The 14,447-nt window shown below is 48.3% G+C and overlaps 1 protein-coding gene across 1 annotated transcript; it reads left to right on the forward strand.

Annotated features, from left to right (window-relative positions):
• Positions 1-3,217: 3,217 nt before the first annotated feature.
• LOC120044124 (C-type lectin domain family 19 member A-like) lies at positions 3,218-13,895 on the forward strand. The gene is made up of 5 exons (XM_038988715.1): positions 3,218-3,305; positions 5,712-5,889; positions 6,137-6,230; positions 13,066-13,198; positions 13,819-13,895. The coding sequence occupies exons 1-5, from the start codon at positions 3,218-3,220 to the stop codon at positions 13,893-13,895; spliced, it is 570 nt and encodes a 189-aa protein (XP_038844643.1).
• The last annotated feature ends 552 nt before the right edge of the window (positions 13,896-14,447 follow it).

Raw genomic sequence — 14,447 nt, forward strand, 5'->3', positions numbered from 1 at the left:
GAATATTTAGCTTTTTTTTTAATTTCACCTATATTTATACAGGTAAGTCAATTAATAACAAACTGTTATTTACAATGACGACCCGTCAAACACATCAATAAACAACACATCTATAAATAACACATCAATAAACAGCACATCAATAAACAACACATCAATAACAACCATTACACTATACATACACATAAATCAACAACCATTACACTGTACATACACATCAATAACAACACCAATAAACAACACATCAATAAACAACACATCAATAACAACCATTATACTACACATACATATCAATTACTCAGTACATGAAAAGCAAACACTAAAACATGAACATCTAAACCCAGTCATATGAAACAGACCCATTGTTCAGTAAAAGGCCCTCTAACATCCACCTGATCACCCTAGAGGCACCAACTCCACCATCTTTCAGGACTGATCTCCCTAGAGGCACCAACTCCACCAACTTTCAGGACTGATCTCCCTAGAGGCACCAACTCCACCAACTTTCAGGACTGATCGCCCTAGAGGCACCAACTCCACCAACTTTCAGGACTGATCTCCCTAGAGGCACCAACTCCACCATCTTTCAGGACTGATCTCCCTAGAGGCACCAACTCCACCAACTTTCAGGACTGATCGCCCTAGAGGCACCAACTCCACCAACTTTCAGGACTGATCGCCCTAGAGGCACCAACTCCACCAACTTTCTGGACTGATCTCCCTAGAGGCACCAACTCCACCATCTTTCAGGACTGATCTCCCTAGAGGCACCAACTCCACTATCTTTCAGGACTGATCTCCCTAGAGGCACCAACTCCACCATCTTTCAGGACTGATCTCCCTAGAGGCACCAACTCCACTATCTTTCAGGACTGATCTCCCTAGAGGCACCAACTCCACCATCTTTCAGGACTGATCTCCCTAGAGGCACCAACTCCACCAACTTTCTGGACTGATCTCCCTAGAGGCACCAACTCCACCAACTTTCAGGACTGATCGCCCTAGAGGTACCAACTCCACCAACTTTCTGGACTGATCTCCCTAGAGGCACCAACTCCACCAACTTTCAGGACTGATCTCCCTAGAGGCACCAACTCCACCAACTTTCAGGACTGATCTCCCTAGAGGCACCAACTCCACCATCTTTCAGGACTGATCTCCCTAGAGGCACCAACTCCACTATCTTTCAGGACTGATCGCCCTAGAGGCACCAACTCCACCAACTTTCAGGACTGATCACCCTAGAGGCACCAACTCCACCAACTTTCTGGACTGATCGCCCTAGAGGCACCAACTCCACCAACTTTCAGGACTGATCACCCTAGAGGCACCAACTCCACCAACTTTCTGGACTGATCTCCCTAGAGGCACCAACTCCACCAACTTTCAGGACTGATCTCCCTAGAGACACCAACTCCACCATCTTTCAGGACTGATCTCTCTAGAGGCACCAACTCCACCAACTTTCAGGACTGATCGCCCTAGAGGCACCAACTCCACCAACTTTCAGGACTGATCGCCCTAGAGGCACCAACTCCACCAACTTTCTGGACTGATCTCCCTAGAGGCACCAACTCCACCAACTTTCAGGACTGATCTCCCTAGAGGCACCAACTCCACCAACTTTCAGGACTGATCTCCCTAGAGGCACCAACTCCACCATCTTTCAGGACTGATCTCCCTAGAGGCACCAACTCCACTATCTTTCAGGACTGATCTCCCTAGAGGCACCAACTCCACCATCTTTCAGGACTGATCTCCCTAGAGGCACCAACTCCACCAACTTTCAGGACTGATCGCCCTAGAGGCACCAACTCCACCAACTTTCAGGACTGATCGTCCTAGAGGTACCAACTCCACCAACTTTCTGGACTGATCTCCCTAGAGGCACCAACTCCACCAACTTTCAGGACTGATCTCCCTAGAGGCACCAACTCCACCAACTTTCAGGACTGATCTCCCTAGAGGCACCAACTCCACCATCTTTCAGGACTGATCTCCCTAGAGGCACCAACTCCACTATCTTTCAGGACCGATCGCCCTAGAGGCACCAACTCCACCAACTTTCTGGACTGATCGCCCTAGAGGCACCAACTCCACCAACTTTCAGGACTGATCACCCTAGAGGCACCAACTCCACCAACTTTCTGGACTGATCTCCCTAGAGGCACCAACTCCACCAACTTTCAGGACTGATCTCCCTAGAGACACCAACTCCACCAACTTTCAGGACTGATCTCCCTAGAGGCACCAACTCCACCAACTTTCAGGACTGATCGCCCTAGAGGCACCAACTCCACCAACTTTCAGGACTGATCTCCCTAGAGGCACCAACTCCACCAACTTTCAGGACTGATCTCCCTAGAGGCACCAACTCCACCAACTTTCAGGACTGATCGCCCTAGAGGCACCAACTCCCCCTTCAGTGTTGAGGGTTAACGTCTTCTCCCCCTTCAGTGTTGAGTGTTAAAGTCTTCTCCCCTTTCAGTGTTGAGTGTTAAAGTCTTCTCCCCTCCCCCTTCAGTGTTGGACATGTGTATTTGGGTGTGAGTCTCTCTCCTCCTCTTTCAGTGCGTATTAGGGTGTGAGTCTCTCTCTCCTCCTTCTCCTCTCTAGTTTTCTCTCTGTCGTTCTTTCGTTCTCTCCCTTGCAGAGCCAATGATGTGATCGAGTGAGAAGCCTTGCAAAACAAGAAGGGGTTGGGGAGTATTTTTCTCTCTTTCTCCCCCCTCTCCCTCAATTCAATTCAATGGGCTTTATTGGCATGGGAAACATATGTTAACATTACCAAAGCAAGTGAGGTAGATAATATACAAAAGTGAAATAAACAATAAAATGAACACTCTCTCTCTCTCTCTCTCTCTCTCTCTCTCTCTCTCTCTCTCTCTCTCTCTCTCTCTCTCTCTCTCTCTCTCTCTCTCTCTCTCTCTCTCTCTCTCTCTCTCTCTCTCTCTCTCTCTCTCTCTCTCTCTCTCTCTCTCTCTCACATACACACACACATACACACACACTGATTTCTTCCTGTGCACGACTGAGAGACACCATCTAATCTCCCAGAGCCACTACTCAACACTGACTCACACTCACACACACACACACACTGCACTTCCCCCCTCTCATCACACAGAAGAAAAGCCACACACACACACCCATATTCCGAGTCAGTGGATCTAGATTCTCTCTCTCTCTGCCTGTCTTTCTGTGTTTCTGTTGGAAGATGCTCTGCTGGGAGTTGTGTCTGACCCTGCTCCTCTGGGCTCTTCCTGTGAGGACTATCCCTTCCACCAACATCAAGATCACACACGGTGAGTACTACTATTTAGGTGTGGTGGCTGCGGCGGTAAACAAACGTTTGGGGGAGGAAGGTGTGCTTCCTCTGGGTATAGTCACTGAAGAAGATCAAAACAAATCACATTTTATTTGTCACATGCGCCGAATACAACAGGCGTAGACCTTATTGTGAAATGCTTACTTACAAGCCCTTAACCTACAATCCAGTTTTAAGAGAAATAAGTGTTACCTGAAGTAAAATAAACCCGATGTATCCCTGGTAGTCCTTGGTATCCTAGAAGGGGAAAGGTGACAGCATCTTCCAATGCTCTATCTACAGTCACTCAGATTATTATTATTTGACCCTGCTGGTCATCTATGAACGTTTGAACATCTTGGCCATGTTCTGTTATAATCTCCACCCGGCACAGCCAGAAGAGGACTGGCCAACCCTCAGAGCCTGGTTCCTCTCTAGGTTTCTTCCTAGGGTCCTTTATTTCTAGGGAGTTTTTCCTAGCCACCGTGCTTCTACACCTGCATTGCTTGCTGTTTGGGGTTTTAGGCTGGGTTTCTGTACAGCACTTTGTGACATCAGCTGATGTAAAAAGGGCTTTATAAATACATTTGTTTGATTGATTGATTGGTCAGTTAGTTAGTTAGTTTGTTAGTTAGTTTATTTGTTTGTTTGTTAGTTAACCACCCGGGCTGAGGAACCAGGCTTCCAGCAGAACCAGAGGATCAAGGGGCATGAGCAGGGAGCCAACCTGACCACAGGGCTCCTTTCTGGGGCAGCTGGAGGGAGAGACCGCCTAGGGTTAGGGCTGGTGGAGGTGGAAACTAGATGCATGTTCTCATATGGAAATTGCATGACTACAGGCCTATACTGTGACATGTGACAGTCTTTAAAACCTTTATTTGATATTTCTAGATGTATCTTATTTGTGTTACAATGTCTTGTTTCTAATTAGCAGTTTTTCTTCCTCGTTACTCAAGACTGTTGTGTCTGGGTTTACTGTTTAGTTGTAATATTTCAAGAGATTTATAAACTGCCTTTTGTCATTTCTTTAACTTCAAGAAATCCTATTTCCTATTTGACTTGTTGTTTCATCCTCTCCTTGGAGGCTGTGTGGCTGGTAATCTTGGTGAAGGGATACAGAGTAACTGATAGTCTTGGTGAAGGGTTACAGAGTAACTGATAGTCTTGGTGAAGGGATACAGAGTAACTGATAGTCTTGGTGAAGGGATACAGAGTAACTGATAGTCTTGGTGAAGGGATACAGAGTAACTGATAGTCTTGGTGAAGTGATACAGAGTAACTGATAGTCTTGGTGAAGGGATACAGAGTCACTGATAGTCTTGGTGAAGGGATACAGAGTCACTGATAGTCTTGGTGAAGTGATACAGAGTAACTGATAGTCTTGGTGAAGGGATACAGAGTCACTGAAAGTCTTAGTGAAGGGATACAGAGTAACTCATAGTCTTGGTGAAGGGATACAGAGTAACTGATAGTCTTGGTGAAGGATACAGAGTAACTGATAGTCTTGGTGAAGGGATACAGAGTCACTGAAAGTCTTGGTGAAGGGATACAGAGTAACTGATAGTCTTGGTGAAGGGATACAGAGTAACTGATAGTCTTGGTGAAGGATACAGAGTAACTGATAGTCTTGGTGAAGGGATACAGAGTAACTGATAGTCTTGGTGAAGTGATACAGAGTAACTGATAGTCTTGGTGAAGGATACAGAGTAACTGATAGTCTTGGTGAAGGGATACAGAGTAACTGATAGTCTTGGTGAAGGGATACAGAGTCACTGAAAGTCTTGGTGAAGGGATACAGAGTAACTGATAGTCTTGGTGAAGTGATACAGAGTAACTGATAGTCTTGGTGAAGGGATACAGAGTAACTGATAGTCTTGGTGAAGTGATACAGAGTAACTGATAGTCTTGGTGAAGGATACAGAGTAACTGATAGTCTTGGTGAAGGGATACAGAGTAACTGATAGTCTTGGTGAAGGGATACAGAGTAACTGATAGTCTTGGTGAAGGATACAGAGTAACTGAAAGTCTAGCTTTGGGTAAGTCCATAAACACGTGACAATTTGGTATTTATTAGGATCCCCATTAGCCGCTGCAGAAGCACCAGCTGCTCTTCCTGGGGTCCTCATGAAAGGAGTGCTGCAGTCTAACTTGATAATGAACATGACAAGGAAAACATTGAATGCAGAGTATTCACAATTACTTTTAAGAGCAGTGTAACCTATTCTCTTTCAACATTTTAGTTACATATGGTATCCTCCCTCCCTCCCCCGCTCTCTCTTACCTCCCCCCCTCTCGTCTCTCTCCTCTTCCCATCTCCTGACCCCCCTCTCTCTCCCTTCCCTTCCCTTCCTCTCCCTCTCTCCCTTCCCTTCCCTTCCTCTCCCTCTCTCCCTCCCTCCCCCAGCCTTCCCCCTCCAGTTGCCAGAACCAGGCCTTCCCGTCACCTGTCCGTTGTTCTGGACTGAGTTCGAAGGTCACTGCTACCGTTTCTTCCCCCTGAACCGGACCTGGGCCGAGGCTGACCTGTACTGCGCTGAATTCTCCAATGGTCTCAAGTCTGCCAAACTCACCTCCGTACACAGGTGAGAGGGATACCTGTTCATATACACACACAAAGGTCCACACACTGCCACACTACAGGTGAGAGGATACACACACACACACACACACACACACACACACACACACACACACACACACACACACACACACACACACACACACACACACACACACACACACACACACACACACACACACACACACACACACACACACACACAGAGACACCTCTCTCTATCTCTAACCATCCCTTGTCTGAGTTCTCAGCTGGGAGGAGAATGTGTTTGTCTACGATCTCGTCAACAGCCGTATCCCAGGGATACCAACAGACATATGGATCGGCCTTCACGACAGGAGACAGGTAAGCACTGAGGGTTCAAACATTCCAGGATCTTTCCCAGAATTCCCAGGATTCTGGATTTCCTGCTTATTCCCTCCCAATTCCCGGAATCTTCTGGTTAGTTTTCCAGAAACCCTATGAAGCACCACTGCCAGGATAATCACTACCTCATATGCGTGTTGTCGACAAACACACTGTACTTGTCTTTTTAAGGTAATATACTCTGGAGGAGACATCTGCAGCAGTTATCGTGAATTCAATCTCTGCAGACGTCTCCTCAGACGTTATTCCCTCGTAATACAAGGAATCTTCTAACTAGGATTTATGGAAAACCAGGACATTTTGGGAAAGTCACCGGACTTTTTTCAACCCTACTTCTACTCAATGATTTACATACAGTACCAGTCAATAGTTTTGACACACCTACTCATTCAAGGGTTTTTCTTTATTTTTTTTACTATTTCCTACATTGTAGAATAATAGTGATATCAGAACTATGAAATAACACATATGGAATCAAGTAGTAACCAAAAATGTGTTAAACAAATTAAAACAGATTTTAGATTTTAGATTCTTCAAAGTAGCCACCCTTTGCCTTGATGACAGCTTTTCACATTCTTGGCATTCTCTCAACCAGCTTAATCTGGAATGCTTTTCCCACAGTCTTGAAGGAGTTCACACATATGCTGAGCACTTGTTGGCAGCTTTTCCTTTGTCACGATCGTTATGAGACGAATGAGTGGACCAAGGCGCAGCGTGGAAAAAAGACATCTTCTTTTAATGAAGAAAAACAAACACTTATTAAACGAACAAAACAAACGATCGTGAAGCTAAAACGAACTAAGTGCACACATGCAACATAGAACATAGACAATTACCCACAAAACCCAAATGCCTATGGCTGCCTTAAATATGGCTCTCAATCAGAGACAATGAACCACAGCTGCCTCTAATTGAGAACCAATCTAGGCAGCCATAGACATACAAACACCTAGACAAGACACTGACCCATTAAACGTACAAAACCCCTAGACAATCCCAAAAACACATACATTCCCCATGTCACACCCTGACCTAACTAAAATAATAAAGAAAACAAAGATAACTAAGGCCAGGGCGTGACAGTACCCCCCCCCCCCCCCCCAAAGGTGCGGACTCCGGCCGCAAAACCTGACACAGAAGGGGAGGGTCCGGGGTGGGCCTTCTTATGGCGGCGGCTCGGGTGCGGGACGTGACCCCCACTCCACCATTGTCAATACCCGCTTTGGTGGCTCTGGTAGATCCTGGCTGACTGGCGGCTCTGGAAGATCCTGGCTGACTGGCGGCTCTGGAAGATCCTGGCTGACTGGCGGCTCTGGCAGATCCTGGCTGGCTGACGGCTCTGGCTGGTCATGGCTGGCTGACGGCTCTGGCTGGTCATGGCTGGCTGACGGCTCTGGCTGGTCATGGCTGGCTGACGGCTCTGGCTGGTCATGGCTGGCTGACGGCTCTGGCTGGTCATGGCTGGATGACGGCTCTGGCTGGTCATGGCTGGATGACGGCTCTGGCTGGTCCTGGCTGGCTGGCGGCTCTGGCAGATCCTGGCTGACTGGCGGCTCTGGCAGATCCTGGCTGACTGGCGGCTCTGGCAGATCCTGGCTGACTGGCGGCTCTGGAAGATCCTGGCTGGCTGGCGGCTCTGGCAGATCCTGGCTGGCTGGCGGCTCTGGCAGATCCTGGCTGGCTGACGGCTCTGGCTGGTCATGGCTGGCTGACGGCTCTGGCTGGTCATGGCTGGCTGACGGCTCTGGCTGGTCATGGCTGGCTGACGGCTCTGGCTGGTCATGGCTGGCTGACGGCTCTGGCTGGTCATGGCTGGATGACGGCTCTGGCTGGTCATGGCTGGATGACGGCTCTGGCTGGTCATGGCTGGATGACGGCTCTGGCTGGTCATGGCTGGATGACGGCTCTGGCTGGTCATGGCTGGATGACGGCTCTGGCTGGTCATGGCTGGATGACGGCTCTGGCTGGTCATGGCTGGATGACGGCTCTGGCTGGTCCTGACTGGCTGGCGGCTCTGGCAGATCCTGGCTGACTGGCGGCTCTGGCAGATCCTGGCTGACTGGCGGCTCTGGCAGATCCTGGCTGACTGGCGGCTCTGGCAGATCCTGGCTGACTGGCGGCTCTGGAAGATCCTGGCTGGTTGGCGGCTCTGGCAGATCCTGGCTGACTGGCGGCTCTAGCGGCTCCTGACTGACTGGCGGCTCTGACGGCTCGGGACAGACGGGCGGCTCTAATGGCTCGGGACAGACGGATGGCTCAGATGGCGCTGGGCAGACGGATGGCTCAGATGGCGCTGGGCAGACGGATGGCTCAGATGGCGCTGGGCAGACGGATGGCTCAGATGGCGCTGGGCAGACGGATGGCTCAGATGGCGCTGGGCAGACGGATGGCTCAGATGGCGCTGGGCAGATGGATGGCTCAGATGGAGCTGGGCAGACGGATGGCTCAGATGGCGCTGGGCAGACGGATGGCTCAGACGGCGCTGGGCAGGCAGGCAGCTCAGACGGCGCTGGGCAGACGAGCAGTGCAGGCGGCGTTGGGCAGACGGCCGACTCTGACCTGCTGAGGCGCACAGTAGGCCTGGTGCGTGGTGCCGGAACTGGTGGTACCGGACTGGAGACATGCACCTCAAGGCTAGTGCGGGGAGCAGGAACAGGGCACACTGAATTCTCGAGGCGCACTATAGGCCTGGTGCGTGGTACCGGAACTGGTGGTACCGGGCTGGGGACACGCACCTGAAGGCTAGTGCGGGGAGAAGGAACAGGGCATACTGGACCCTGGAGACGCACATTAAGCCTAGTGCGTGGTGCCGGAACTGGTGGTACCGGGCTGGGGACACGCATCTCAGGGCTAGTGCGGGGAGAAGGAACAGGGCATACTGGACCCTGGAGACGCACATTAGGCCTAGTGCGTGGTGCCGGCACTGGTGGTACCGGGCTGGGGACACGCATCTCAGGGCTAGTGCGGGGAGCAGCAACAGGACGCACAGGACTCTGGAGGCGCACAGGAGGCTTGGTGCGTGGTGCCGGAACTGGTGGTACCGGGCTGGAGACACGCACCATAGGGCGAGTGCGTGGAGGAGGAACAGGGCTCTGGAGACACACTGGAAGCCTGGTGCGTGGTGTAGGCACTGGTGGTACTGGGCTGGGGCGGGGAGGTGGCGCCGGAAATACCGGACCGTGCAGGCGTACTGGCTCCCTTGAGCACTGAGCCTGCCCAACCTTACCTGGTTGAATGCTCCCCGTAGCCCGACCAGTGCGGGGAGGTGGAATAACCCGCACTGGGCTGTGTAGGCGAACCGGGGACACCATGCGTAAGGCTGGTGCCATGTATGCCGGCCCGAGGAGACGCACTGGAGGCCAGATGTGTTGGGCCGGCTTCATGACATCCGGCTCAATACTCAATCTAGCCCTGCCAGTGCGGGGAGGTGGAATAACCCGCACCGGGTTGTGCACATGTACAGGAGACACCGTGCGCTCTACCGCATAACACGGTGTCTGCCCGTACTTTCGCGCTCCACGGTAAGCTCGGGGAGTTGGCGCAGGTCTCCTACCTGACTTCGCCACACTCCCTTGTAGGCCCCCCCTCCCAAGAAATTTTTGGGTTTGACTCTCGGGCTTCCAGCCTTGCTTCCGTGCTGCCTCCTCATATCGCCTCCTCTCGGCTTTAGCTGCCTCCAGCTCTTCACGAGGGAGGTGATATTCTCCCGGTTGAGCCCAAGGTCCCTTCCAGTATCTCCTCCCAAGTCCAAGAATCCTTTATGCGCTGCTCCTGCTGCTGCTTAACACGCTGCTTGGTCCCGTTACGGTGGGTAATTCTGTCACGATCGTTATGAGACGAATGAGTGGACCAAGGCGCAGCGTGGAAAAAAGACATCTTCTTTTAATGAAGAAAAACAAACACTTATTAAACGAACAAAAACAAACGATCGTGAAGCTAAAACGAACTAAGTGCACACATGCAACATAGAACATAGACAATTACCCACAAAACCCAAATGCCTATGGCTGCCTTAAATATGGCTCTCAATCAGAGACAATGAACCACAGCTGCCTCTAATTGAGAACCAATCTAGGCAGCCATAGACATACAAACACCTAGACAAGACACTGACCCATTAAACGTACAAAACCCCTAGACAATCCAAAAAACACATACATTCCCCATGTCACACCCTGACCTAACTAAAATAATAAAGAAAACAAAGATAACTAAGGCCAGGGCGTGACATCCTTCACTCCGCAGTCCAACTCATCCCAAACCATCTTAATTGGGTTGAGGTCGGGTGATTGTGGAGGCCAGGTCATCTGATGGAGCACTCCATCACTCTCCTTCTTGGTCAAATAGCTCTTACACAGCCTGAAGGTGTGTTGGGTCATTTTCCTGTTGAAAAACAAATGATAGTCCCACTAAGCGCAAACCAGATGGGATGGCATATCGCTGCAGAATGCTGTGGTAGCCATGCTGGTTAAGTGTGCCTTGAATTCCATGTAAATCACAGACAGTGTCACCAGCAAAGCACCCCCACACATTACACCTCCTCCTCCATGCTTCACGTTGGGAACCACGCATGCGGAGATCATCCGTTCACCCACTCTGCGTCTCACAAAGACACTGCGGTTGGAACCAAAAATATGTACTTAGTCTTTTACCAAATAGAGCTATCTTCTGTATACCACCCCTACCTTGTTACAACACAACTGATTGGCTGAAAGAAGGAAAGAAAGTCCACAAATTAACTTTTAACAAGGCACACCTGTTAATAGAAATGCATTCCAGGTGACTACCTCATGAAGCTGGTTGAGAGAATGCCAAGAGTGTGCAAAGCTGTCATCAAGGCAAAGGCTGGCTACTTTGAAGAATCTCAAATATAAAATATATTTTGATTTGTTTAACACTTTCTTGGTTACTACATGATTCCATATGTGCTATTTAATAGTTTTGATGTTTTCACTATTATTCTACAGTACAATGTAGAAAATAGTAAAAATAAATTAAAACCCTGTGTTGAAAACGCCGTGCCTCCTTCTCGGCACTAGAATAGATTTAGGTAGTTATAGAAACGCATGTATTAATGTTTACATTCGTTTTGGACACTCATTATTTTACAGGCACCTTAATGCATACTGTTAAAGTACATTATGTGTACTTAAAAATGTAAAATTAAAAAATATATAAAAAACATTTTCCTTAAAGTAAACATTTTATAGATTACTATACATCTACCCAGCAAACCAAAATGGTTTCTGTGAAAGTTCCCAGAACATTCGTTAGGTTGCGGCAAATGTTCTCATAAGACAAAAACTATCCAGTTGTGCTAATGATTAGACAATGTTTGTGTAAAACGTTTTCTCTGATGTTTCCAGAACGTTCCCACTCACATTAAGTTGTGGTAGTATGTTCTAAAAACATTACATCATCTGGAAACCTAATGAGAACGTTTGGGGAATTTTTCCTTGGTGATTGTTACAGATGTTGTGTATAACGTTTTAGTAAACGTTAGAACATTCCAGTGATATTTCATTTAAAACGTTTTCTGAATAATGATTTGAATGTTTTTGGGACGTTATAATCCTAATGTTAGATAAAAACCCAGCTAGAAATTCATGGAAATCTAAGCTAATGTTCTAGGAACGTTCCCAGTTTGCTGGACATGCTAATAGACCCCCAGAGGGTTTACTTCTAACAGAACCAACAATTAGAACAGGTCTTGGTAGAAATAGTTTTAGTTACTCAGCTCCGTGGTCCTGGAATTCTCTCCTGAACATTTAAAAATTTGATGATCTAGTTTCGTTGGTGGAGTTTAAACACTTGATCGATGTATATATCATAGAAGAGTGTAATTGTCTTTATGGACAGCTGGTTTTAGTCAAGACTTTCGTGTTTTTAACGTAACATGTAATTGTTGTACTGTATGTGTGTTTATAGTTGTGTTTAATGTTGTGTTAGTGTATGTAAGTTGTTTTGTATGAAACATTGTTCCCCCAGCTGCTATTGGACCAAGTCTCTCTTGGAAAAGAGATCTTATCTCAATGAGAAAAACCTGTATAAATAAAGGTCCAATAAAAACAGAATAAATAAAACCGGGGCCTGTCAGTCCAGCTCTCTAGGAAGCCAGTCTGACGTAGATATTTCACTCTAGAACTGAACGGCTGGTTCATTAACACACTGCTGGTAAACACACTACAGAGTCACCAAGCCACCACCTCCAGAGATAGAGAACCTAGACTGAGCCTACGTCCCAAACGGCACCCCTTATTCCTACAGTACTCTACTGTTGATCAGAGGAGAGTCTCTGGTCAAATGTAATGCACTACGCAGGGAATAGGACGCCATTTAGGACGCAGCCCCAGGTTTGTTTGGTTTAGCCAGGGTTGGTGTTGATTATCACTAATATGATCCAGTCTGTATATCTGTTGCCTGAACTCACTACAGAGTGGTTTTATTGGACCAGGGTAGAACCCTCTTTATAAATAGATCTAGGATCAGTTTACACTTCCCCCTATCCTAACCTTAACCGTTAGGGGTAACACACTAAGCTGTCCCCAGATCAGTAGTGTTTGTAACCTAGGGTGTTTGAACCAGCCATCATAACTACTGTGCAACTCTCATGGGAACAGCTAACAGGACATATCTGACGTGTAAACCTCTTATTTACTTTCCAAATTGGCTAAAATTAGATTACAGTTAAGAGTTTAGGGTAGAATCAGAGTTTAGGTAAGGGTCAGTTTTAGGTTTTAGCTAATCTTCCCTTTTCATTAAGCAGTCTGCCCAGGTTGTTCTATATACCATGTCATCCTCTTCCTGCCTATAGGAGGGCAGTCTGGAGTGGACCGACGGCAGTAACTATGAATACAGCTACTGGGATGGCAACCAGCCTGACGACGGCATACACCGCATCCCTGAAGAGGAAGACTGTGTCGAGATCTGGTACAGGCAGAACAGCGGTGAGACACACACACAGGCGCAATGAGCATAAACACACACAGGCGCAATGAGCATAAACACACACAGGCAGTCAATAATGCACACAGTGTATTACCCAATAAAACATGATTGAGCCTGGGGATGACATAAAGGTTCATGATTGAGCCTGGGGATGACATAAATGTTCATGATTGAGCCTGGGGATGACATAAATGTTCATGATTGAGCCTGGGGATGACATAAATGTTCATGATTGAGCCTGGGGATGACATAAATGTTCATGATTGAGCCTGGGGATGACATAAATGTTCATGATTGAGCCTGGGGATGACATAAATGTTCATGATTGAGCCTGGGGATGACCCTGCTGATCACACACACACACACACACACACACACACACACACACACACACACACACACACACACACACACACACACACACACACACACACACACACACACACACACACACACACACACACACACGCATACTGTACACACACACATTAATACACACACACACGTCCGTAGCTGATGAGTCAGTCAGTCAGTGTGTTGTAGTGTTGTTTTTGTCTCTAACAGCGCTGTGTGTGTGTGTGTGTTAATGTGTGTGTGTGTGTGTGTGTGTTTCTGACAGCGCTGAGGTCCTGGAATGATAACAGCTGTGACAAAGCCTTTCCCTTCGTATGCAAGATCCCCACAGTGGACAACTAGACCTCCAGGGTCCAGCACTAACACACACACACACGCACACACAACTTTCTCGCTGCTGTTGTTGCCTTCTCCTTCCTCAAACCTCCCTCTCTACTTCTCCTCCCTCAACTCTCTCTGTCTTCATCTTCTCCCTCAACCCTCCCTCTCTTCATCTCCTCCCTCCCCATCCATCTCTTCTTCCCCCCCCTCAACCCACCTTCTCTTCTTCTCCTCTCTTAACTCTCCTTCTCTCCTCCCTCCCCCTCCCTCTCTTCTTCTCCTCCCTCAACCTTCCCTCTCATCTTCTCCTCCCTCCTCCATCCCTCTCTTCCACTTCTCCCTCCTCCCTCCCTTCCTCTCTTCTTCTCCTCCCTCCCTCCCTCTCTCCCATAGTATAATGTACTAGGTATTGAATAGGGTGCCATTCAGGACATCACACACTCACACAGGAAAACATGGGACTTATCATGTGAAGGCCAGTCATCAACCTCCCTCCCTCCCTCCCTCCCTCCCTCCCTCCTTCCCTCCCTCCCTCCCTCCCTCCCTCCCTCCCTCCTTCCTTCCTTCCTTCCT

The sequence above is a fragment of the Salvelinus namaycush genome, chromosome 3 (assembly GCF_016432855.1).
Source record: "Salvelinus namaycush isolate Seneca chromosome 3, SaNama_1.0, whole genome shotgun sequence".
Classification (NCBI taxonomy): Eukaryota; Metazoa; Chordata; class Actinopteri; order Salmoniformes; family Salmonidae; genus Salvelinus; species Salvelinus namaycush.